The sequence below is a fragment of the Sorex fumeus genome, unplaced genomic scaffold, assembly GCF_029834395.1.
Source record: "Sorex fumeus unplaced genomic scaffold, SorFum_2.1 ptg000064l, whole genome shotgun sequence".
Classification (NCBI taxonomy): Eukaryota; Metazoa; Chordata; class Mammalia; order Eulipotyphla; family Soricidae; genus Sorex; species Sorex fumeus.
Genome location: NW_026606121.1, coordinates 5,899,748 through 5,923,108, shown reverse-complemented (window position 1 = coordinate 5,923,108; position 23,361 = coordinate 5,899,748). Strand labels below are relative to the sequence as shown.

Sequence of the window (23,361 nt, the reverse complement as noted above, 5' to 3'; positions counted from 1 at the left end):
CTTACACACACACAACACTCACACATGCATCCGCATACAACACTCATGCACCAACACAATGACACATGCACCCACATACAAAACACATGTGTGCACAAACAAAACATATGCCCTGAACTCAACATACATGCACCCACGCACAACACACATGTGTGCACCCACACACAACACACACACACATGCACCTGCATACAACACTCATAAACCGGCACACAACACACATTTACCCACACACAATACACACATGCATCCACACAGTAGCCATACATGTATACTCACAACACACATGTGTGCACACACATAGAACACACACATTCACCTGCACACAGCACACACATACCCATGCACAACACACATGGACCCACACACAAAACACATGCACCAATACACAACACCTATATGCACCCGCACACAACACATACATATACACCTGCATATAACACACATCTGTGTACCCAAACACAAAACACATTTGCACCGTCAAACAACACACAAGTGCACCACACATGTATGGCCCTGCACAGCAGCATACATGTGTGCACTCACACACAGCACACATATCCATTGCATACAACACATGTGTACCTGCACACAACACACACGTGCACCTGCAGACACATGTTTACAGCACACGTACATGCACACATGTGTGCATCTGCACACAACATGCATGAACCTGCACAGCAGCATGCACATGTACAGCCTACACACAACACACCCGCATCTACACAGCAGCATACATGTGTGCACCCACATTCTGACACCCACAGGTGTAGCACACATCTACATGCATGTGTGCAATTACCATCACACGTGTGCACCCATGCAGTCAACATGCATACATATGCACGTGTCTACACTGGGGTGCTGGTGCCTGATCCTGAGGAAGGCGTCTGCTTCCCTCAGGGTGACCTCAGCTCAGCACCTCCATCCTGAGGAAGGGCCTGCCACCTGCAACCAGGGTCTCCTCAGGACCAGGACGGAAGCTGGGCCTGGGGGCCCTGGTCGGGGCTGTCCGTAGTGGCTCTTTGCTGGCCAAGATTAGGAGGCAGGAATGTGGGGCTTCAGGTGATGCCTCCAACCAGAGGACCAGCCCTACACCCTGAAGGAGAAACAAAGGCTTCCTCAGACCTGGGAGCAGAGCCAGCTGCCCTATTCCTGCCCTCTCCTTTGGCAGCCCCCCTGTCACCACCTCTGACTCGGGGTGCTGTCCCTTTGCGACTCCCTAAGGGGTGCCCTGTAAAGGCGAGTTGACTCCCTCCGCCCCCACCCAGCTGTTGTTTGCTGCACTCCGCCAGACCCAAGGGTGCTCAGGACAGACTCAACTCAAGCCAGCTGGGGGAGTGGCCAGCAGCCAGTGCAGCTGGGAAGGGGTCAGAGCAGGTGCAGACCAGATCAGGCTCAGAACAGGGGGCACAGATCACCCCGGACTTCCTGCTGGGCCTGTCAACCCCTGAGCCTGTTGTGGGAGGCCAGGCACTGCTGGCTGGGCCCCTTTAAAAGTACAAAGTACAAGGAGCTGCTGGGCTTCCTGGGAAGGGTGCCTCCCCAAGGTGTGCCAACCGAACCCCAGATTAGTCAGGATGAGAAGGGACAGTGCCCAGAGACCAGGTAGAAGGCCTTAAAGGAGACCCGCCTGCCCCAGGGGGCCAGGGGGTGTCCACATGGGCTGCTGGGCCGGAGGAGTCCAGGACTTGGACTTGGACGAGTGCACACGGAGACTCCCCAAAGGCTCCAAGCCATGTGTGTACACATGTGTGCACACGTGTCTGTGCGTTAGCATGTATGTGTGTGTGCATGCATGTGTGTGCATGTGCATGTAGATGAGTGTGGCTAGGTTCCAAACTAACACCCAAAATAAATAAATACAAATCAGCAAAGCTTCTGGGGCTGGAGCAATAGCACAGCGGGTAGGACGTTTGCCTTGCATGCGGCCAACCCGGGTTTGATTCCTAGCATCCCATATGGTCCCCTGAGTACCGCCAGGGGTGGTTCCTGAGCGCAGAGCCAGGAGTAACCCCTGAGCATCGCCGGGTGTGACCCCAAAAGGAAAAAAAAACAAAACAAAACAAATCAGCAAAACTTCCAAGATACTCTATGCTAGTGGGAGTCAGCAGGAATCACGAATAGCCAACCAATGAGGATGGAGGAATGGGACTTGTAGGTCTGGAGACATATGTGGAGACAGAAGCCGGGTTGCACCAGGGAACCACAGCACCCGGAGACCAGAGACACTAGACTGCTTCCGACTGGAAATGAACCAAGTATGATTTATTGTAACTGATTCTAGGGTGTAGGGACCACAGAGAGCACTGCACAGGGAGCACTGCTGATGGTGTTGGGAGGACCATTTGTCGAGCAGAAGATCGAACTCGGTCAGCTGCGGGGCAGGGACGTGCCCTACCCACTGTGCTCTCTCTCTCTCTCTGGTTCCATGACATTAAATATCACTGAGGACTAATGGGCTGGGTTAGGGGCACAGACAGGCGCAGAGTCTGTGCGTGTGCATGGCATAGGCTGACCCACGAAGACGGGCAGTTACTGATGCAGAGAGAAGACCACCAACCCTGTCTCAGGCTATGCTCAGCACTGCAGCCCAGAGCTGGAGAAGGCAAGAAAGGTCCAGAACTGCCCACACCATCCGCAGAGGTAGACCCTGCGTGAAGATGGACAGCCAAGCAGGACTGTCCACAGAGCACGAGAGGAGGAGATGGATCCCTGACCATGTGCCTGCCCTGCCCTGTCACAGGCTCACCCCTACCTGCCCAGTGTCACCCTTCAATGCATGTCTCAGGCTGAGCTCTCACAACCCCGCTCAGCACCCTGGCCAGCCGGGCAGCAGAGAGGCCCCTGCACTGGCCCTGAGCACAGCGCTGCGCAGCAGGTGGCAGGAGGCCAGTGGCCACTGCTGCAGGGGCAGGGTGCAAGTGCGCCCTCCCCAGCCTGCCTCCTCCTGGACGCCCCGAAGGCCGGCTGGTCCGAGGCAGGCTGGTGCCACCTCGCGGACACTCACAGCGCTGCTGAGGGACGAGCCGGCTGAAACCCAGGCGCGGTCAGTGGAGCTGGCTTGGGGCCACTCGACGGGGGGTACGGAACTGGAGCCCTCGGGTTTGTGGCGGGCCTCTGGCTCATGCCCAGGCGCAGAGCTGCTCCTCCTCTGCAGGGTCGCCGGAACCGAGGGAGCGGCAGTGTCCGAGGGTCCATGTGGGCGGCGGCAGCAGCGAGCGCAGGCGCCGAGACAGGCGGGAGCGGGCAGCAGCTGCGAGGACGAGCAGCGGGGGCAGCGCCAGGAAACCGGACACGATGAGCGCCGCGGCCGCGCGGTCTGACAGCAGCGCCCGGCAGGCAGGCCGGGGCGCAGGGTGGACCTGCGGACGAGGGCGGTCAGTCAGGGCAGAGGATGGGCGGTCAGTGGGGCAGGGAATGGGCGGTCAATGGGGCGGGGGATGGGCGGTCAGTGGGGCGGGGTGGAGGAATGGGCGGTCAGTGAGACGGGGCATGGGCAGTCAGTGGGGATGGAGGGATGGGCAGTCAGTGGGGGAGGGGGATGTGCAGTCAATGGGGATGGAGAGATGGCAGGTCAGTGGGGTGGAGGGATGGGCGGTCAGTGGGGATGAAGGGATGGGCGGTCAGTGGGGATGGAGGGATGGGCAGTCAGTGGGGTGGGGCGGAGGGATGGGCGGTCACTGGGGATGGAGGGATGGGCGGTCAGTGGGGCGGAGGGATGGCCGGTCAGTGGGGATGAAGGGATGGCCGGTCAATGGGGATGAAGGGATGGCCGGTCAGTGGGGAAGTGGATGGGCGGTCAGTGGGGGAGGAGGATGGGTGGTCAGTGGGAATGGAGGGATGGGCGGTCAGTGGGGAAGTGGATGGGCGGTCAGTGGGGGAGGAGGATGGGCGGTCAGTGGGAATGGAGGGATGGGCGGTCAGTGGGGAGGTGGATGGGCGATCAGTGGGGGGGGATGGGCGGTTCACAGGGCGGGGCTGAGTTGCTGAGGAAGCTGAAGCCCCACCAGCTGGGCAGTGGCCAGAGCAGATGCCCCCTGGAGGAGATTCAGGGGGCACTCCTGTTGCCTCCCCTTCTCCCTGGGACCTTCCCAGCTGCTTGTGTTGGCCTGTAGCCCCTCCGTGTGTCAATCAAGGCAGAGGGAAAGGAGGACAGAGGCCTCCCCCGCAGCGGTCCACCCCTACGTCCCAAGGCAGGAGGGGCCATGAGGGCTGTTAGTGATGAGATGGCGCAGGATCTCCTTGTCCTGAAACCTCCTCCTGGTCCCACCCCTCATAGCCACCCTGTACCCTGGTGGCTCCTGGTACAAGCCGGGAGGCTTGGCAGGGGCAGCTGTCCCCTCGGCCCTAACAAAAGCTCCTCTTCAGCAAACAGAAGCCCAGGGAAGGACTTGGGAGAAGGGCTCTGCGGGGAAGGGTTCATTCTGGGAGGGGGCGCGAGGGTCTCTGCTCACCCTGGAGTGGCACAGGAATCCCACATAGACGGTGGTGGCCGCGGGCAGCAACACCAGCAGAAAGACGGTGGCCGGCAGCAGCAGGTGGAGGAGCAGCCCAGCCAGGGCCTGGGCGGACAGCAGCAGGTGGCACAGTCCGGCCAGGGCCCGGGCAGCGCTGCTCTGGCGGCCGTGAAGCCTCTGCGGCAGCATGGGGGCCGTATCTGCCATGCTCCCACCCTCCTCCTCCTCCTCTGTCTCCCTCTCCTGCTCGCTCATGCTCCCAGTACCTCTGACCTGACCGTGCAGACCACCCGCTGGTCCGGGCAGGGGCCTGAGCGGCAGTTGCTGGAGCCTCACCTGTCTCCCCGCTACAAGCCTGCCTCTCCTTCTGGTGACAGCTGCCCCAGCTCTGTGCTGGCTCACACATCTGTCTGTCCCTCCAGCCTGCCCCGGGCCCTCCTCCGTCTGCTCCCGCCCTCTGTGTGGTACCCGGCGCCCAGCGCCCCACAGTGACTTCATCTCTCAGCCACCGTCTCGGCTGCAGCGCTGAGGCCTCATGCCCCAGCCCTGGCCCGTCTTGACCAACCCCCCCTGAACCTGGAAGCTCCACCTCCACCTTTCCTCACGCCGGGCAGAGTGTGGGGTCTCCAGGAAGGGCAGCAGCGCCCTCCCTGAGGGAACCGTCCACCCTGAGTCCCAGAGAGGCTGCCTTCTGTCACTGCCAAGCAGGGAGCTTCCCTAGCCCCTGCGGAAGGCCTGGGGCAGACCCCCGACCCCCACCGTGGGCACCGTGGGCACCCTTTGCACCTGCAGTATATATCATTCTGCTCCGCTCTCTCTGGGCCTGAAGCCAGCACAGAGCTGTGGGCTCTTTCCAGCCCCTGTTCCATCCCTCCAAATTTTCTTGCATTTTCCCCAGAGCTCTTGGCTCACCAAGTCCCACCAGAGAGCCTGGGAAAGGGCTCAGCCTCCAGCCGGACCCTGCAGGGATGAGGCTCAGCGGCAGGTCCCGTGAAGGAGGTGCGATGGGGCCTCTGGGCCAGCCAGACATGACAGGAGTGAAGGCATTGCAATCCTTGCATCCAGGTGGTCCCCCGAACTCTGACCGCAAAGAGCCAAAAACAAGCTCTGAGCATCGCTGAGTGAGGCCCCAAAGAAAACGGCCCCTTTCGGGGGGGCAGAGCCATAGCACAGCGGCTGGGGCATTTGCCTTCCACAGGGTTGACCCGGTTTGATCCCAGTCCCCCAGATGGACCCCGAGCACTACCAGGAGTAATTCCTGAGTGCAGAGGCCCCTCCCCCAGGAAATGGTCCCTTTCCTCACTGCATGAGGAGGGAGGGAGGCCCATAGCCAGTACGAAGTGGGGGGCACGTCCCAATAGGGTGTTTGTGTCCCAGGGCATATTCTTCTGGGTAAGTCTGGATAAGTGTGTCCCAAAGGGTGTGTCCTGCGTGTCTCCCCCAACCACCTCCCTCACCCTCAGGCCCCTGCTCCCCCGTGGCTCCCCCAAGGGTCTCCACCTGACCCAGGCGCTCTGTGCTAGCCTGTGGGAGGGAAGGCCTGAGTGAATGAGCTGGAACCCTCCAAGCCGACCATTCTGGGAGCCTTATAGACAAGAGGTTGACAGAGCCCATGGAAGGCCGAGTCCAGAGGACAAAGGAAAACCAAAGTTGGGGGCTGAGAGGGAGTCAAGAGGGTCAGGTCCAAGGACCCACGGGGAGGTAGCCCTGAGCACACCTTCGCTCTGGCACCTGAAAGGGACCTCTGAGATGTGGGGGTGCAGGACACCGGGTGGGAGTGACCCTCCAAAGCTGTGCTGCCCTGAGAGGGTTGACAAGCTGCAGGTATCCATGCCGCAGGACAGGGGACTTGGCAAGGAGGCAGAGGTGCTCCCAGGGCTCCAGTCCTGTGGGCCCTTCACCTCCTGCTTAGCCTCCACCCCTATCCCCTGCTCATTGGCCTGCCTTAGCCACCCCATCCAGGTGCTCCCCATTCCATCTGTGGTTTGGGGAGGGGAGGGGGGCCCAGCCCCTCAGGCATGTCCTTGGAGGCCAGCCTTGCAAGGCTTGTCCCAGCCCGCCTGGCCTTTGTCTGCGGGAGAAAGGCCCAGTCAGGGGGCCCGGAGGTTGGCAGGGGAACTGGGTGCTGGCAGGGGTCACGGGCCGGGCACGGTGCAGGAGGAACCTGAGCCTGAGTGAGGTCACAAGACAGCAGAGGGGCCCAGTGCTCTGGAGGGGGCCGGCATGCACCCCCTGCCCCCCGACAGGGCCAGCGGAGGCGGAGGCGAGTCGCAGCGGAACGAGAGCGCAGGAGTCCCGGAGGTAGCACCTCTGCTGGGAACCAGCCAAGCCCCCGGTCTGGGTGGTGGGGCAGGCGCCATTCGGACTGGGGTCAGGATTCCTGTCGGCAGCAGGAGAACCCGGTGGCGGCCGAGCCGGAGCCGGAGCCGGAACTGCAGTGGGTGGACCTGGCCTCCGAAGGAGCCCCGGCCCGCAAGGACGCGGGGGCCGCGGCGCCCTTGCTGCGGGCCGTGTGGCGGGGACCCGTGGGCCGAGTGACCCAGCTGCTGCGCCAGGGAGCCGACGTGGAGTGCAGGTGGGGCGTGGGGGGCGCGCCCGGGCGGGCGGGCGGGGGTCGGGGCGTCCCGGCCGCCTACCACTCGCCCCCCGCCCGCAGGGACGCCGCGGGCCGCACGCCGCTGCACCTGGCAGTGCTGCGCGGCCACGCGGGGCTCGTACGGCTGCTGCTGCGGCGCGGGGCTCTCGCAGGCGCCCGGGACGGCGCGGGCCGCGCGGCGCTGCATGCGGCCGCCTGGCCCTGCGCTGCGCGGCCAGCCGAGCTGCTGCTGGCGCGCGGGGCCCCGGTGGACGCGCGCGCGCGGGGCGGCCTCTCGCCGCTGCACTGGGCGGCCGCACTGGGCCGCACGCTGCTAGCCGGCCGCCTGCTGGCCGCGCCCGACGCCGACGCCCGCGCAGCAGACGCGCGCGGCTGGACGGCGGCGCACTGGGCAGCGGCGGGCGGGCGGCTGCCGGTGCTCGAGCTGCTGGTGGCGGCCGGCGTGGCCGACCTGGACGGGGCCCTGCTCGTGGCGGCCGCGGCAGGCCGCGGTGCCGCGCTGCGCCTGCTACTGGCCAGCGGGCGCGGCCGGACGCGCGGGACGCCGCGGGGGCGTCGGTGCTCGGCGTGGCGGCTAGCGCGGGCCACCTGCAGGTACGTCCGGGGGGCGCGGCCTGTCCTCGCGGCCTCTGGGCACCGGGTGGGCGGGGAGAGGGCGCAGGGTTTGCTCAGAGGACGTGAGCGGCGGGCAAGTAACTGGCAGGACAGGCCTGGTGCTGAGACCAGTGGAGGTGGTGGCCGCCTCACCCCAGCCGGGCTCAACTTTCCCAGTGCCTGGGATACAGCGGGCCTTCCTCCCTTTAGGACATGGAGGTGCTTCTTGACCATGGTGCTGACCCAAGTCTCCGGGACAAGCATGGCCGCTCTGCCCTGCACAGGGCAGCTGCTCGCGGACACCTGCTGGCCGCTCAGCTGCTGGCCACCTGGGGCGCCGAGGTGGATGCCCAGGACGCACTGGGCCTCACGCCCTTGCACCATGCAGCTCGTGGTGGCCACGTGGAAGTGGCCAGGCACCTTCTGGACAAGGGCGCCCAAGTGGACACCGAGGGGCGGCTTCACACCACGGCACTGCACCTGGCCATGGAGCAGGGGCATGGCCACGTTGTCGAGCTCCTACTGGGTCGAGGGGCCAGCCCAGCCCCGAGCCTTCCATGGGGCAACAGCGCAGGAGCGTGGGGTCCCCAGCACCCTCTACCCTGAGCCACTCGGTCTGCCAGGGTGCTACACCGGAGGAGGAGCACACATGACCAAGGCCTGCAGCTCTCTGGGCCTGCGTACCCCACTCCTGCGGCCCCTCGGTTGGGGCCCACCTGAGTCAGACACGCCCACCATCTTCCCTCAGCCCCTACTTCCTGAGACAGTGACTCAAATAAAATGGTTGGCCCAAGGCTCTCCTTTGGCACGGTCCTTGCTGCAGCCTGGTCACGGGCACTGATGATCCCGAACAACCTTCCCATCTCCCGGTCTCTGGCCTCAGGCTCACTCATGGGGGCCAGGGGCCTGACCCCGGGACCCAGCTCACCCTTGGCATTTGCTAAACTTGAGCACCTGGGCTGCTTTGACACATGCCTCAGGCCCCTTCCCTGGCACAGTTTTCCCTTCTCAGATCTCTGCCAGCCCTGATCAGAAACTTCCTTCTTTAGGAAATGGAGAAACCATCTTTCGCAGTAGATTCTCCTAACACTAGCACCCAAGGGGCTTGGGAGATGCTCAGAGAGGGAGCACAGGCCTTTTGTGGGGAGGGCCCATGTCTGACCCGGTCCCCCAGCCCCTGTCTCTGCCCTGTGCTCCCCTCAGCACTTCTGGGAGCTACTCTTGACTGTTGTACTAGAAAGGGTCCCTGGTGGGACCAAAACAATAGTCAACAAATTATAAAAGAACCAAAAAGGAACAAAAGGTGAGTGAAATTGCACCCTAGTTCCCGAAAGGAAGAGTCACTGAAGCAGCCCATGATCTGGGCTGAGCAATGGAGCGCAAGAAAATGCACAGTAATGCTCAGGAGAGGATGCAGGCCAGATGTGGAACAGGGCATTCATGTCTCCTTGGAGCCAACAGCCACACCTGACTGTGCCCCAGGAAACTGGTCCCTCTGTGTTCTGGGCGCCACGTGCAAAACCCAGGCATGTTTAGACTCCAGTGACACACATTCCTGTCCCAGAGCTCTTGCACTAGCAGAATGTCCCCCCCACCACCCCAACTAACCCCTCCCCACCACCTCGCTTGTCTTGCCTCCTGCTAACCACTGATACAAAAGAAGGCAGCCACTCTGAATGCAGCTAAGAACCAGATGGGGGCTGTGGAGGTCAGGGTCCAGGAGTCTGGCACTTCTGGAATGCCCATGTGCAAAGTACCACAGATGTACATTGTGGGTGATCTGGTTCGATCCCTGGCAGCACATGATCCCCTGAGCACCAAACTGGGAGTAAGCCCCCAAACAGAAACCAAACCAAAAAAGTCTAAAACCTAGACACAACAGGGTGGGAGAGAGAGAGTAGAGCAAGAAGGTGCTTGCCTTGCCGTGGCCCACCTGGGTTTGGTCCCCAGCGTCCCATATGATCCCCAAGGCCCACCAGGAGACAGATCCCTGAGTGCAGAGCCAGGAGTAGGACTTAAGCATAGCTGGGTGTGGCCCCAAACACAAAAACACATAAAAAAGGGGATCCTTAGCCCCAGAAAAACCCCGACTCCTCACCCAGCTTCCCAGGGCCCTGCTCTGCTTGCTGCTGACAAGCTTGCAGTTCTGCAAGGCGCCCTTCAGAGGAACCAGCTCAACCACCATAGCACCACCAAATTCTGTCTGGCCAAGTCTGCTGTGAAGTACACTCTCCCAGTCGCAGCAAATGGCACTGCCCTGACCCCGAGGCGGCCAGGTCCTCCAGGTTAGACTGCTGGACACAAGGCCAGAGTTGCTGGTTCTCACAACGGAGCTGTCCATGTCGCCAGCAAATCAGGGACCACTGAAACTCCAGTCTAACTCATTGACTCTAAATGTACCTTGTTCACCATAAAAACAAAAGCAGAAAACACATAAGAAAGGGAGGGCCCTGGGCAGGGAAGAGCAGCGCAGGGCTGGACTGAGTCCTTGCAGGTTTCTATTTCCAGATGGCAACTCTGTGGTTTGGAAGAGAATGTTCTTGCTCTTAGAAAACCCACAAAGAATTTAGAAAATCTCCAACTTCCTCTAAAGAGTTCAGAAAAACTCCACTGCTGTGTCTAAATATTTATAGAAAATGATTTTAAACATTTGGTAATTTGCACATTGGGAAGTTTCTGGAAACAGCGTTGTGCTTTTTCTATGGTTTAAAGTTCTATCCACAGGATAGAGAGATAACACAGTGGTGATGGCACAAGCCTTGCATGCCCAGAGCCCTGGATTGGAACCCTGGCTCTTCAGGGGTAGCGCTGGTGGGAAGCGATACCACGTTAGCTGGCAAACAATGAACCATTTGTCAGGGTGGCTGAGTATCACCAGCCTCATTAGGCCTCCTGAGAACTGTTTGGGAAGCCCCCAAATAAATAAAATTATATCCACATAAAAAATGTAGCCATGAACAGAAAGCTAGCTTTTATCTATTTATTGAATTTTGGATTTTGGCATCGCTCCAGCGGTACTCAGAAGCTACCACTAATTCTCTGTCACTCCCAGTATTGGTATTGGGTAGGTACTTGGTTTTTAAGGTTTAAAGTTTTAGGATTTTCCATCTTTGTGTTCAGTGTGACTACACCTAGCAGCACTCAGGACTTGCTTACCCCTGGCTCACGCTGAGGGATCACTCTGGGTGGTGCTTTGGGACTATACACTACTCTGGGGATCTAACTCAGGTTGGCAGTGTGTAATGTAGCATTCTAACCCCTATGCTGTCTCTCCAGCTCTATAGGACCACACGTGGTACTGCTCAGGGTTTAATCGTAGCTCTGAGCTCAGGGATCACATCTGGCAGGTTTTAAGGACCACATGGGATGCTAGGGATTAAACCTGGGTCAACCATGAGCAAGCAAGCCCTCTACCTGCTGTACCTGCTCAGGCCCCAATTTATTTTTTATTTTTATTTTTTTTCTTTTTGGGCTACACCAGATGATGCTCAGGGGTTACTCCTGGCTCTGCCCTCAGGAATTACTCCTGGTGGTGTGCTGGGGACCATATAGGATGTCAGAGATAAAATCAGTGACTGCCACGTGAAAGCAAGCTCCCTACCGGCTAACACACTATATTACTGCTCTGGTCCCAGGGTGCTTTATTTTTTAAATTTTTTTTTTTTGATTTTTGGGTCACACCCGGCCATGCACAGGCGTTACTCCTTGCTCTGCACTCAGGAATTACTCTTGGCAGTGCTCAGGGGACCATATGGGATGCTGGGAATCGAACCCATGTTGGCTGCATGCAAGGCAAGTGTGACCCAAAAAGAAAAAAATAATAACACGACAGTATTGTGCGACACTTTAACAAGGTAGGGGGCCGGAGGAAAAGTACAGCGGGTAGGGCGCCTGCCTTGCACGCGACCAACCTGGGTTAGATCCCAGGCATCTCACATGGTCCGCCCAGCACCGCCAGGCATAATTTCTGGCTGCAGAGCCAGGAGTAAGCTCTGAGTATCGCCAGGTGTGGGTCCCCGGCCAAAAAATAAAAAAAAGAAATATTTTAATAAGAAAAACAGCCCTAAAAGGAAACCGCTTCTCCATCACAGCCTCGCGCCCGGCCAAGTGCCACGGAGTGCCCACCTCGCTCGGCTCCCAGCACCACGTCTCCAGGCAATACCTGCCAGCCGGGGCGGGGACGCCCCGCCCACGCTGAGCAGGCTCGGGCAGTGCGTGGGGCCTGGACGCGAGCATGCGCGCCCAGCCGGGAGGTGGACAGTGCGGCGGGGGCGCGCAGGCAGGGGGCGGCGGTCCACGTAGCACGGCGTGCACTAGCCTGGGCGGGGCCTGCCATGAGCATGCGCTCTGCAGCCGGCTGGGCGGGCGCACGCGCAGACGGAGCCCTGTCTCGAGCGTGCGCCCTGCAGTCGGTGGTGCGGGCGCGTGCGCAGACTGAGTTCTGTCTCGAGCCTGCGCCCTGCAGCCGGCGGGGTGGGCGCGTGCGCGGCACCCCGGAAGTTCTCTGAGGTCGCGGGCCGCGCGCTGCTGCGCCGTCGCGTCCACTTTGCGCCCCGGTAGCCGCGCGTGTTTCCCGAGGAAGACGCGGTCATGGTCTTCCTCTCGTCGCAGCTCTGGCTGCGGAACCGCCTCACCGACCGCTACTGGCGGATCCAGGAGGTGCTGCAGCACGCGCGGGTGAGTGGGCGCGCGCCCCGGCCCGGTCCCCCCGGCGCCCCCGGGCCCCCGGCGTGCGGGCCGCACCGACCCTCTCTCCTGTCTCCCCGCAGCACTTCCGGGGCCGCAAGAACCGCTGCTACCGCCTGGCGGTCAGAGCTGTTACTCGCTCGTTCGTGAAGTGCACCAAAGCCCGGAGACTGAAGAAGAGGAACATGCGGACGGTGAGCGCCCGTGGGCTGCACCGCCGCGCTGCCCCGCGTGGCCCCAGGCGCCCACTCAGACGGCCTCGGGCGCGTGCTCCACGGTGCACGGCTGGGGTGGGCTGCGTCCTCCCCGGAGAACCTGGAGACCCCTGGGCCGGGCCTCCCCTCCGACAACCTGGCCGGCCCCAGCACTTGGATCCTTAGTGCGTCTCCTCAGGATAGGGCCGAGGTGGGCCCCGAGGGGCACGTGCCGCCTTTGAGGGAAGCAGGGTTTGTTTTTCTTTTTAAGTTTTTGGGTCACGCCTGGTGCTGCGCAGAGATCACTCCTGGTGGTGGTCAGTAGACCAAATGGGATGCCAGTGATGGAACCCAAGTTGGTCACATTCGAGGCTAACGGCTATCTGTTGCACTATTTCTCCGCCCCCAAAAAGTAGTTCCTGTGTTCTTTTGGTTTTGTTTTTCACTTTGGGGACCACACCCACTGATGGTCGTGGGTTACTACTGATTCTGCACTCTGACCTCTGCACTCACTGCAGTGCTTGATGTAACCATATGGGATGGTGGGGCTAGAATCGAAGCATGCAACATGTGCCTTTCCCACTGTACTTTTGCTCTTCTATCCCCCCTCCTCACCTCCCCCCCCCCAACTAGTTCTTAAACTTCTTGCTATTTCTTTCAGCTCTGGATCAATCGAATTACTGCTGCCTCTCAGGAGCATGGCCTGAAGTACTCAACATTCATTGCCAATTTAGTTAAGGTATGGTTGGGCTTTGGGGCCTGTTGAGATCTGGCCATGTGAAGCAAGGGTCCGTGTAGTGCCACTCCTTTTCAGGGGGTAAATCGTTCACCATACCTTTGAATCAAATCAGTGTCTATTAAGTCAGTAAACAGCAGTCACTACCACCCCGTCCTATTTGTGCCCAGGACCTTTACTGTCCTGTTAACCCCATCCCAGTGTTCCCTCACTTTGGGAAACACTTACCTGTAACAGCCTGGCTTGGCTGGCATGGCCCAATTTCAGGGCTATGGGTTTTTTTTTGTTTTTGTTTTTCAATTTGGACACACCTGGGGGCTGGAGCAATAGCACATCGGGTAGGGTGTTTGCCTTGCATCCGGCCAACCCGGGTTCGAGTCCCAGCATCCCATATGGTCCCCTGAGCATTGCCAGGGGTAATTCCTGAGTGCAGAGCCAAGAGTAATCCCTGTGCATCGCCCGGTGGGACCCAAAAAGCAAAAAAAAAAAAAAAAGGACACACCCAATGATGCTCAGGACTTACTCCTGCCTCTGTTCTCAGGGCAGGACTTGGGGAACATATGTGGTGCCTTGGATTGAATCTGGGTCTTTTGCGGGGGAAGATGGGATGACACATCTGGAGGTGCTTGGGCCTTACTCCTGGCAGGGCTCAGGGCTCAGAAGACTGTATAGTTCTGCGGTCGTGCAAGGCAAGAGCTCTACCCACTGTGCTATGGTTCTGGCCTGAACCTGAGTCAGTCTTGTGTAAGGCTTGCTCTTTACTCTTACTCCTGGGCAGTGAAGTCTTGACACCATAACTGTTGTTTTTAGAGTGGATTTTTGGGTTTTTGGAGACTTTCATCATACTTACTTTGCTTTTACCCTGCCGGTAGCAGAATCAGAAACAGGTTATTTGCTGGATGGGAGCATCAGCGTTTCCCTATCCAGGGGCTGGCGAGATGGTGCAGGGATGAAGGCACTTGCCTTGCACCCAGCCAACCCGGGCTCTATCCCCGCCACCATATGTCCCCGAGTGCTGTGGTGAGTGATCCAGAAAGACAAGAGTGGGAAGAGTGTGCCGTCCCTCTCTGTGCTCAGCGAACATCCTGTCTGAATGCTGTGGTGCTGCCGTTTTGGGGAGATAGATGAGGTGAGGCTCAGAAAGGAGTGAATATTTCCTGGGTGTACAGCCTCATGCTAAGGCATGGCCTGCCCATCTGCCTGGTTATATTTTATGGGGGAAGCACCCTCTTTGCTCCACAGACATCGCTGATCATCAGTTGTGTGAAGGCACCCAGACTTGAACTTCGATGACGTAGCTTGGCTCTCCTAGGTTTTGGGAATGCCGTTTCTTCACAAACCCCTTTGTCTTGCTTATAAAGTGGTTCTGTGATTTCCACTCCCCCAATAACACCGGTGATATTGGCCAGCCACATCTGGACATGCTCTGAAAGTCGAACGAGGGACCAGCGTACAACTCGAGCTCTGCTGTCCAACTGACACGCCCCTGTCCCTCCTTGTACTAGAGGCGTTTCTGAGGCTGACGACAGGCTCTGGTTCTCTTCCCAGTGCCAGGTGGAGCTCAACAGGAAAGTACTTGCTGATCTAGCCATTTATGAACCAAAGACTTTTAAATCTTTGGCTGCTTTGGCGAAAAGGAGGCGAGAGGAAGGTTTTGCTGCTGCCTTGGATGACGGGAAGGAGCCAGAAGGCGTGTTTTCCAGAGTGGTGCAGTACCGCTGAGCAGAGCGTGCCTCGGCATCTATGGCCCACGTGAGCCTCACACTAAACGCAGGGACAGAAATCCAGTCCATGGCAGTGACGCCCAGTTGGTGGATGGCGTGTCAGTGTGATGTCATCTGTGGTTACTTCCTTCGTGGTAGGTGGAAGTCCACTTTCTGTATCGGGTCTCCCGAGTCTCTGATTCAGAAATAGCACTTGATTGCAAATAAAGCATGTGTGAGCTGAATTCTCTGGACTGTGGTCTGGGCATGTGCAGAGCCCAGGTTCTCTCCTGCATCTGGAATTGGGGTCTGCAGCAGACTGCTCTCAGGCAGCAGTGCCCCGTCCAAGCCAGGCCCTCACCTTCCTGAACCGTACCCTGAGACCCTGCAGTGGCCCGGCTCTTCCCATGCACATGGGACCCTGGGTAGGGCTGTCTGATGTTGAAGCTGTGTGCATGTGCAAGGAGTAGGTAGGAGGCGCTGCTGGGGGTCGCGCTGCTGGGGGTCGCACTACCTGGGACAAGACCCGAGAAGCCTCTGGAGCTGCTGACAACCTCTCCACCCCGATCCCTCCCATTCTTGGGGCTGTTGGTTCACCCCTCGGTGCTGTCAATTGAGCTTCCCTGCAAAGCCAGGCTGCCTGTGGTGCCTGGTGTTTATCCATTATCCCAGGATCTGGGCTTTCCTCCCCGGTGTCCACACCACACCACCTCAGGCTTGGGGAGCAGTTGTGTTGCTTCTTGCCCACAGTCCTGCCATCAGTCCTCCTGCAGGATCCCCTTCCATAGCTGCCCAAGGGCAACCAATTGAGAGGTGGGGATGGGTCAGGAAGGTTATTTTGGTAACACGCAGTTTGGCAAGCAGACAGCCACTTGGGACTTCACTTACCATTTTGTCTGCAGTGACAGCAGTTTGTATTTTGGGGGTTGGATTTGGACCATACACAAGGCAGAGTTGTGGGTAACTCCTGGTGGTGATTGGCGTTGTGTTGTGCTGGAGGTCTAACCAGAGCTGGATCTCTAGTCCCATGCTGGCATACCTGGAGTGCTGGGTGATGCTCGGGACAGTTCCACGCCTAGGATTAGCCTTGGCTTTGGCATGTGAATCCTGTGCTGTTGCCCGCTGAGCCAGGCTTGTTTTAGGGTTAGTATGGTCATTCAAAATCAAGAGGGACTACCTACTGAGATTGGCACAGCTGTTTGCTTTCCAAGACTTTCCCACTCAGCGAGCTTAATGGCACAACTCGAACTTAGGAGGAAACAAATAAGACCCCGAAACTCTGGGTTCCCAGATAAATGCCAGAATTGCAGCATTTAACACAGCACGAACAAAGCGTGGATCATGAATGAGGTACCAGGGGACCTAGACACAAAGGGCCGTGGTGTGGGGAGGACTCAGACTAGCTCTGTGGCTCCCAGGTTCTGGGGCACATCCTGATTCCCTTGGTTGTGTCTCAGCAACTGTCACCGTGGCCTGTGAACTACCAGATTTGGACACAATGCCGCCAGCTCTCACCAGCTAGGGAGCCTTTTCCAGCACAACGCTCCTTTCTTGGTGTGCGCATGTTTCAGGGAAGTGCGACATGAATTGATTCATAGGTTCTAGACAGAAGTCCTCAAGTATTACCAATCCAAGCCAGCCCTCACATGATTGCCTCAAGTCTACCAGGAACGGGGGCCAGATTGGAAACATTGTCCTTAGGCCCGTGCGCTCCGTGTTCTACACAGCTGATCCCAACTGACACTGGGGGACTGCAGGGTGTGGCACAAGAGGCACCTGCTTATGGGTGCAGAGTGGGAACAGTCCACAGCCCTGTTGACAGGGGGCTTCCCCAACGCTCCCAAACCCAGTGGGGCCTGCAGCAGCTACAGAAGCTTAGGCTTTGTAGGGCAGGGTAATCAGGCTTTATATTTGGGGATCAGGTAAGAACATTTTTCTGCGTTTTATTGTTTTTGGGCCACAGCTGGCAACGCTGGGGGGGGGGGGGGCGGGGCGGGGCGGTACTCTTGGCTCTGCACTCCTGGTGGTGTTTGGGGGACAGAATGGGATTCCAGCTTGGCCTTGGCCTTGTGCAAGTGTCCCACCTGCTGTATTACCACTTTGGCCCCTATTTTTCTGGTTTTTGAACCACATCCAGCATTGCTCTGGGCTTAGTCATAGCTCCTGTGCTCAGGGATCACTCCTGGTGGTGCTTGGGGGGGCGTTAGCCGTACTGGGTTCCAAGATGGAACCTGAGTGGGCTGTGTGCAACCCTGCCTGCTACATTACCTCTCTGGTCTGAGGGCACTTCTAGTTGGATTTCTGGTTCTAGTATCATCTCTCCTAATGCTCCCACAGTGGGTGTGATGGGTACACGTAAGGCACTGAGTATGCAGGGGCTGAAGTGAAGTCCTAATAGTACAGAGACAGACCACCACAGGGAAGATCCAGGCAGTGGGACCCACATCCCTCTCCTTCAACTCCAGGAGTCAGCCAGTTCTTGTCTGTTTTATGATGTGCTAAAACATCCTTCACTGTGCTGATTTATGAGTGTCAGAGCAACATTCCTCCCCTAGAAAGAAACACAGGCCTCTCTTCTGGGCAATCAGGAGTTCGAGACCCCTCTTGTGCAATAGGGTCACTTCTGCCAGGGAGTCCAGTCTGTCCTGGAGGGCTCCCATGAAGTCCCCTGCATGCTCTTGGTCACTGGCTCTTTCCTCCATTTGGGGGGGGGGGGATGTAGTTAGCTGTCCTACTCCCAGTGGCTACTCGCTACCCTGGGAGCCGTGGTAGGAGATGAATAGCTGTAGTCTACATCTGTAAGCCTGCAGTGGAACCCTGGGATTTGGTTGTTAGGGGCAGTGTTCATCCAAGGAAAGCTGTGAGCATGAGTGCACAGCCCCTTGCAGTATCCCAGCAAGCACTGGCACATGCTCGTCTCACCGGATCTGTCCAAGCTGAGGTCAGCTGTGGGTAGGGCCTTCAGCGTAGTGTACAGCTCCGAGGTGAGGCCTCCTGATGGTTCCATTTCCTTTCTTCCAGATGGGTACTGCTGGGCCCACCCTTTCTAACATGGTCTGTGGTCCCACTGGCTTCCTGGGTTGTGGTCAGGGTCAGGTTGTCTGGGATGTAGTATGATGTGGAGGGGAAGAGCACTGGGCAGAGCCACCTGTCCCCAGAAAGACGGGATAGTGGCACTTAAGAGGTAATGGGAAGTCTGAAGCAAACTCCTGGATTTGGGGCACAGTTTGACAGGTTCAACCTTGACCTGGTAGATCTAACCGCTGGCAGGAAGGCTGCCTTTCTGAGCTTCTTTGGGACTTTGTTCCTCTAGCACCTGATGCAGGATGTCTACTAAGGAGAAGCCCATGACATACCCATGTCATATCCGTGTCATATTCAGTGATGCTGTATCTTCTGGTGGTGCCTGTCCAGCAGGGTTGCCCTTTCTGCACACAAGCAGATGCCTGATCAGAATGTTAGAAAACAATCCAGGGTTGTTCACTTCATAGTCTGGCGAAGGCTCATACCCCCCACAACCAGACACACTGGACTATCCAATAAACCTTCGCCCAGCAATCATCTGGGTAGTCTGTGAAGTGACTGCCAGTGCAATCAAGGTTAGGGCACAGAGTCCTCCAGGGCATCTCTTTGCAAGCACACTTGAGTCCAGAGCAAGCAGGGAAGGAGTTAATAGAGCCACCAGCAAGAGAATGCTTATAGACACTATTCCTGGTCTGCCCGGCCCCAGGAGGAGGGTTCACTTCCGGGGAATGCAGAGAATAGAGGAAGACAGTCCTGCTCTGAGATGCTGGCAGGAGCACAGGGATAGCTGGTCTGGACACTGGTGGTCCTGTTTTCCTTATTGTTGGGGGGAACCATACAGAGATACCCTGGCAGTGCTCTATATGGGATGCTGATGCCAGGGTTGAACTCAGGTAGCATGCAAGGCAAGTGCTTTACTTTTTTGTTGTTGTTTGTTTGTTTGTTTTTGGGTCACACCAGGCAATGCACGGGGTTCTCCTGGTTCATGCACTCAGGAATTACTCCTGGCGGTGCTCGGGGGACCATATGGGACACTAGAAATCAATCCTGGGTTGGCCATGTGCAAGGCAAACACCCTACCTGCTGTGCTATCACTCCAGCCCCTCTACCTGTTGTATTATCTCTTGGGGCCCTGGTGCTGTGTTCTTAAGCATGGTGAGTGTCTGGTTCCATGGTGCCACATGCCTGGAGAAGACCTCTCCAGAGCTGGTTCTTGGTGGTGTACTTTGGCAGGGTCATGGCTATCCACTCATCCAGTCTTAGCTTCCTGGAACACCTTCTGGCTGTGGTGTACTCACAGCTCAATACCTGCTGTGGGAGTCATGTGAATGACCTGGTTGCAAGGGCCTGGGAAATCAGAACCTTGACCAGTGCCTGATCTCCTGGGCTGCTCAGGTGAACATACTGTCCCTTCCCCAGAGTCAAATTCCTCCCTCTCTGCTCAGAGCCTGGAGTGTCCTGCCCAACTGGATGTACTGGAAACTCACCTCTCTCCTGGAGCCACCCATTTACCCCTTGTGTGATTAGGGGTGGCTTCCCACATAGGAGCTCAAATAGGGACAGTTCTGTTCTTCTGGGGGTGCCTCATACATAAAGCAAGGCTAAAGCAAGTACGTTTGGCCATCTCTGGTTCCTTTCTTAGAAGTTTGGCAAGGCAGTTGTCTACAGTATGATTCCTCTCCACCAGTCCAGAGCTCTGGGGTGGTACTCTGTGTGAAGGTGCAAAGTGATGTGGAAGCTAGCGGCCAAATATTGGACGACCTTGGCCACAAATGCTGGTCCACTGTCTGACCTTATACCGAAACACAGGATCAGTTTGACCCACCCAGTTTAGGTACAGATACCTCATCATCTGTCAAGTCAATGTCTGAATCATCAAGTCAATCTACGAATCATCAAGTCAATCTGAATCATCCTGTTCTCTGGGCCTCCATGGGCTACCTGGGTTTGTTTTCTTTCCTTTGTTTTGTTTTTGGGCCACATGCAGCAGAGCTCAGGAATCACTCCTGGCGGGGACTGGAGACCTTACAGGATACTGTGGATCCAACCCAGGTTGGCCATGTGCAAGGCAAGCATCCTAATATACCATCTCTAAGGTTCCTGTTCATTTTTGGTTTTGGTGCACCTCTGGCTTCCTGCTTGTGTAATCATGGGGAACCTGGGTATCCCCAGTCAAGAGTCCCATGGCTGGTCAGGGTCAGTCTTTATTGGGGGAGTTGGTCGTGAAGCTACTTGGCCCCATTGAGGGTCATGACCTCAGGGACTACTCTCCCATTAGGCAGTTAGCCAGCCTAAATCGGTCTCAGTGCTTCCGTCTTTGCTCATTCTGCTCAGGGGCCAAATATTGGGGCATCTGACCATTCAGTGGGTTCCAGAGCAAGAGGGAGGTAGGCTTGATTGGGTCACTACCACCATTTCCTTAACTGACCGATTAGTAAAATCATTTCCCTCTACTATTTGTTGGTGAGCCTGAGTCCCTTTCTGCTGTCCCCTGCAGTGCATCAGGGCTTCAGATTGCAGGATCTTGGCTTGGTTTCTGATCCTCATTCCCTACAAGGGGCCCATGGATGTGCAGAGCAGGAAGGCACACTGGGAGTCCAGGAGGATGTTGATAGCTCTCCTTTCACTCAGCACCAGAACCCTTCTGAGGGCTCAGAGTTGGGCCTGCTGCACTGACCAGTGGCTTGGAGTGCCCCTGACCTGGCTGTTCATGACTGAATGGTTACCATGTATGCTTATTGTAGCCTGCATCCTGCCTGTGGTGGCTCTTGTCAGAAAGGCGAGTCCAACCTGAACTGACCCAGGAGGGTGTCTTGTATGTCTGGTCAGGTTGCATGGACTACACCAAGGATCGCTCAGTATTGTTGCTCTGTGAGGGAGTGTTCAGACCTCAGTGTGAATGTCTGCCATTAGCTGAGTTTTGTATCTGTCTAGGCTCTCACCGGATATCCACCATACATGTGATGTGGGACTCAATGATTAACTGGCCTTGCAATTAGTTCGTCAGCCACTATAACCAGGAGAGACATGCACAAGCAAAGGAGGGCCCACCTGCACAACAGTCAATTTTCCTGGGAAGATATACCACCGAGGGGCCAGAGCAGCAGTATACTGGGTAGGATGTTTGCCTTGCATGCAGCCAACTTGGGTTCAATTGTGCATCCCTTAAGATCCTCCAAGTATCACCAGGAGTCATTCCTGAGTGCAGAGCCGAGAGTAACCCTTGAGCATCACTGGGTGTGACACAGCCACCCTATACTCCGCAAAAAAAAAAAAAAGTAAAAAAGATACGCCACTGGCTGGTGCTGTGGCCCAAGCTGAGTGCTCCAAGAGCCTCTCCTTTCTTCTCTTTGAGCGTAGACTGGTTTGGTTGGGTCACAAAGGCCCAGGGCAGTTGCCTCCATCACCTTGGCTTTTACAATCGGGGTCCACTGCAGATGCTTCCTCTTATCACCCCTCTTGTATCTTAGTGTCAGGGATGGGCTATGCTGGTGAAGCCAGGGATCCAAAGGCAACGAAGCCCCAAGGAATGCTCACAGCTGCCTCAGTCTGTAGCTCAGCTTTTCGGTTTGGTCCCATTCTCAAGCTGGCAGGTAAGGCAGGTGACTTCTGGCAGCAGGTTTTTATTTTTGTTTTTGTATTTTTCAATCCTTTTAGGTCACATATGGTGATGCTCAGGGTTACTCGTTACTCTGCACTCGGGAAATCACTCCTGGCGTTGCTCGGGGAACCATATGGGATACCGGGGATTGAACTTGTGCAAGGCAAACGCCCAGCCCACTGGATTATCACTCCGGCCCCCTGGCAGCAGGCTTTGTTTCAGACCTTGTAACCTAAGGTTTGAAGGTGGTGAAGTGTGTGTGTCCCAGCCCAGCAGTCTTCTTTCGTGGAGGCTGCCAGGAGGAGCCTGCAGGATGACCAAGCAGGGCAGCTTGATTCTTCCAGGTAACATTCTAGAGCCTCTCCAAAGATCATGGAGGAGTTTTTGAGCCCTTGGGAAACCAGGTCCAGCTCCTCTCATCTAGATTTCGGATCTTCCCATTCACTGGTGAATCTTGTCCAATCCAAGGCAGAAGGCAGCACCCTTCAAGTCCAGGCAATACCATGTAGCTATGGGAGGGAGGCAGCTAAGGGTGTAGGGACTGGGCATTGCTTCAACCCTGCCATAGCTTCATTTACTTGCTTGCAGTCTTGGATGGGGTGACAGTCATCCTTCCCTGGCTTCCAGACCAGCAGAAAGTGTTCCAGGAGGACTGAATAGGCTGCAGTCTATGCTTTCCCTTGCTACCTTGGGGAACTGGGCATGGAGCTGTATATGGGGCTGCTTGGGGTTTCAACCACTAGGGGTTGGCAGAGGGCCAGCCTAATCTTTCCATCTTCGGCCCAGATTGCCAGAGTAGCTTTCCAGGAGCTCTCCAAGGTGGCTAGGTGAAACAGTGGGTGCAGTTACCACTCCTCAGGTGAGTGCTTGAGTACTAAGACTACCGGCTGGTTCCCCAAGTCTGGACAGGAATGGATCCCCCCTGTGGTGCATTCTCTGGACTCTACAAGGGGCATGACTGAGATTTGCAGGTGACCCCAATAGTAGTCATAGTCTGATTGGTCTCTGGCACTACTGGTCTCATGACAGCCGATGTGGCCACCTGTGTTCACGATGAAGTATGCTTTTACTTTCTTTGGTTTCTGGGTAATACTCGGCAGAGCTCTAGGCTTACTCCTGGCTCTTAGCTCAGAAATGATTCCTGGTAGGCTCAGGGGAACATAAGGGGTGTTGGGTATCCAACCCAGATCTGCCGCCTACACAGCAACTGCCCTGCCCGCTGTACTACTGGCCACCGATGTCCATTTTCTGCTCCTTCTTATTCACTGTGACCAAGAGCTCCTGGGGGACAATTCATATGGAGCTCTCCTATCTAAATCTGGAGTGTAAGAGTCTTACCGCCGGGTCACCAGTGCCTTTGTCCCTTGGTTTGGTCATCTCCCTTTCTGGGAACACTGGTTTCCCCCCATAACCTTTATTCTTATAGTAGGAGTGCTTCTCTCAGCCCATCAGCAGTGCTTTCCTTTCCACACCCCTTCTGTGAAGACCGGTGGGCCTGCAGTTGACCTGCTGCAGCAGAGATGAGTATATTAGCTTAATGATTGGCCTTCTTGGCCTCCAGAGTCCTGGTTAGCCACCACATCGAAGACCACACCCAACAGTTCATTCCTGCGAAGCCCTTGAGTTCTTGAAGTTTTTCAAGTAACTGGATAAGTCTGAAAAGATGGAGAAGGTTAAGCTAAAGAGAAGTTGAACATAGTCTGATTGTTGGGGTCCTTAGGATCCAACGAAGTATAGATATGTTAAGCCTCACAGTTTCTCAAA

The 23,361-nt window shown here is 56.9% G+C and overlaps 3 protein-coding genes across 3 annotated transcripts; 2 read left to right on the top strand and 1 right to left on the bottom strand.

The window, feature by feature from the left end:
- Positions 1–3,096: 3,096 nt before the first annotated feature.
- Positions 3,097–4,718, bottom strand: TMEM88B (transmembrane protein 88B). The gene is made up of 2 exons (XM_056128462.1): positions 4,461–4,718; positions 3,097–3,368 (listed from the first exon to the last, which is right to left on the bottom strand). Exons 1-2 carry the CDS (start codon positions 4,716–4,718, stop codon positions 3,129–3,131), a joined length of 498 nt encoding a protein of 165 aa, XP_055984437.1. The 3' UTR covers positions 3,097–3,128.
- A 1,968-nt stretch (positions 4,719–6,686) lies between these two features.
- Positions 6,687–12,213, top strand: ANKRD65 (ankyrin repeat domain 65). Its single transcript, XM_056128335.1, is given in 6 exon segments — positions 6,687–6,764; positions 6,854–7,038; positions 7,120–7,580; positions 7,583–7,653; positions 7,864–8,215; positions 12,119–12,213. Coding segments are annotated over 6 exon segments (1,242 nt in total).
- Positions 12,149–15,217, top strand: MRPL20 (mitochondrial ribosomal protein L20). Its single transcript, XM_056128463.1, has 4 exons — positions 12,149–12,330; positions 12,423–12,533; positions 13,195–13,272; positions 14,818–15,217. Exons 1-4 carry the CDS (start codon positions 12,244–12,246, stop codon positions 14,989–14,991), a joined length of 450 nt encoding a protein of 149 aa, XP_055984438.1. The 5' UTR covers positions 12,149–12,243; the 3' UTR covers positions 14,992–15,217.
- Positions 15,218–23,361: the final 8,144 nt, after the last annotated feature.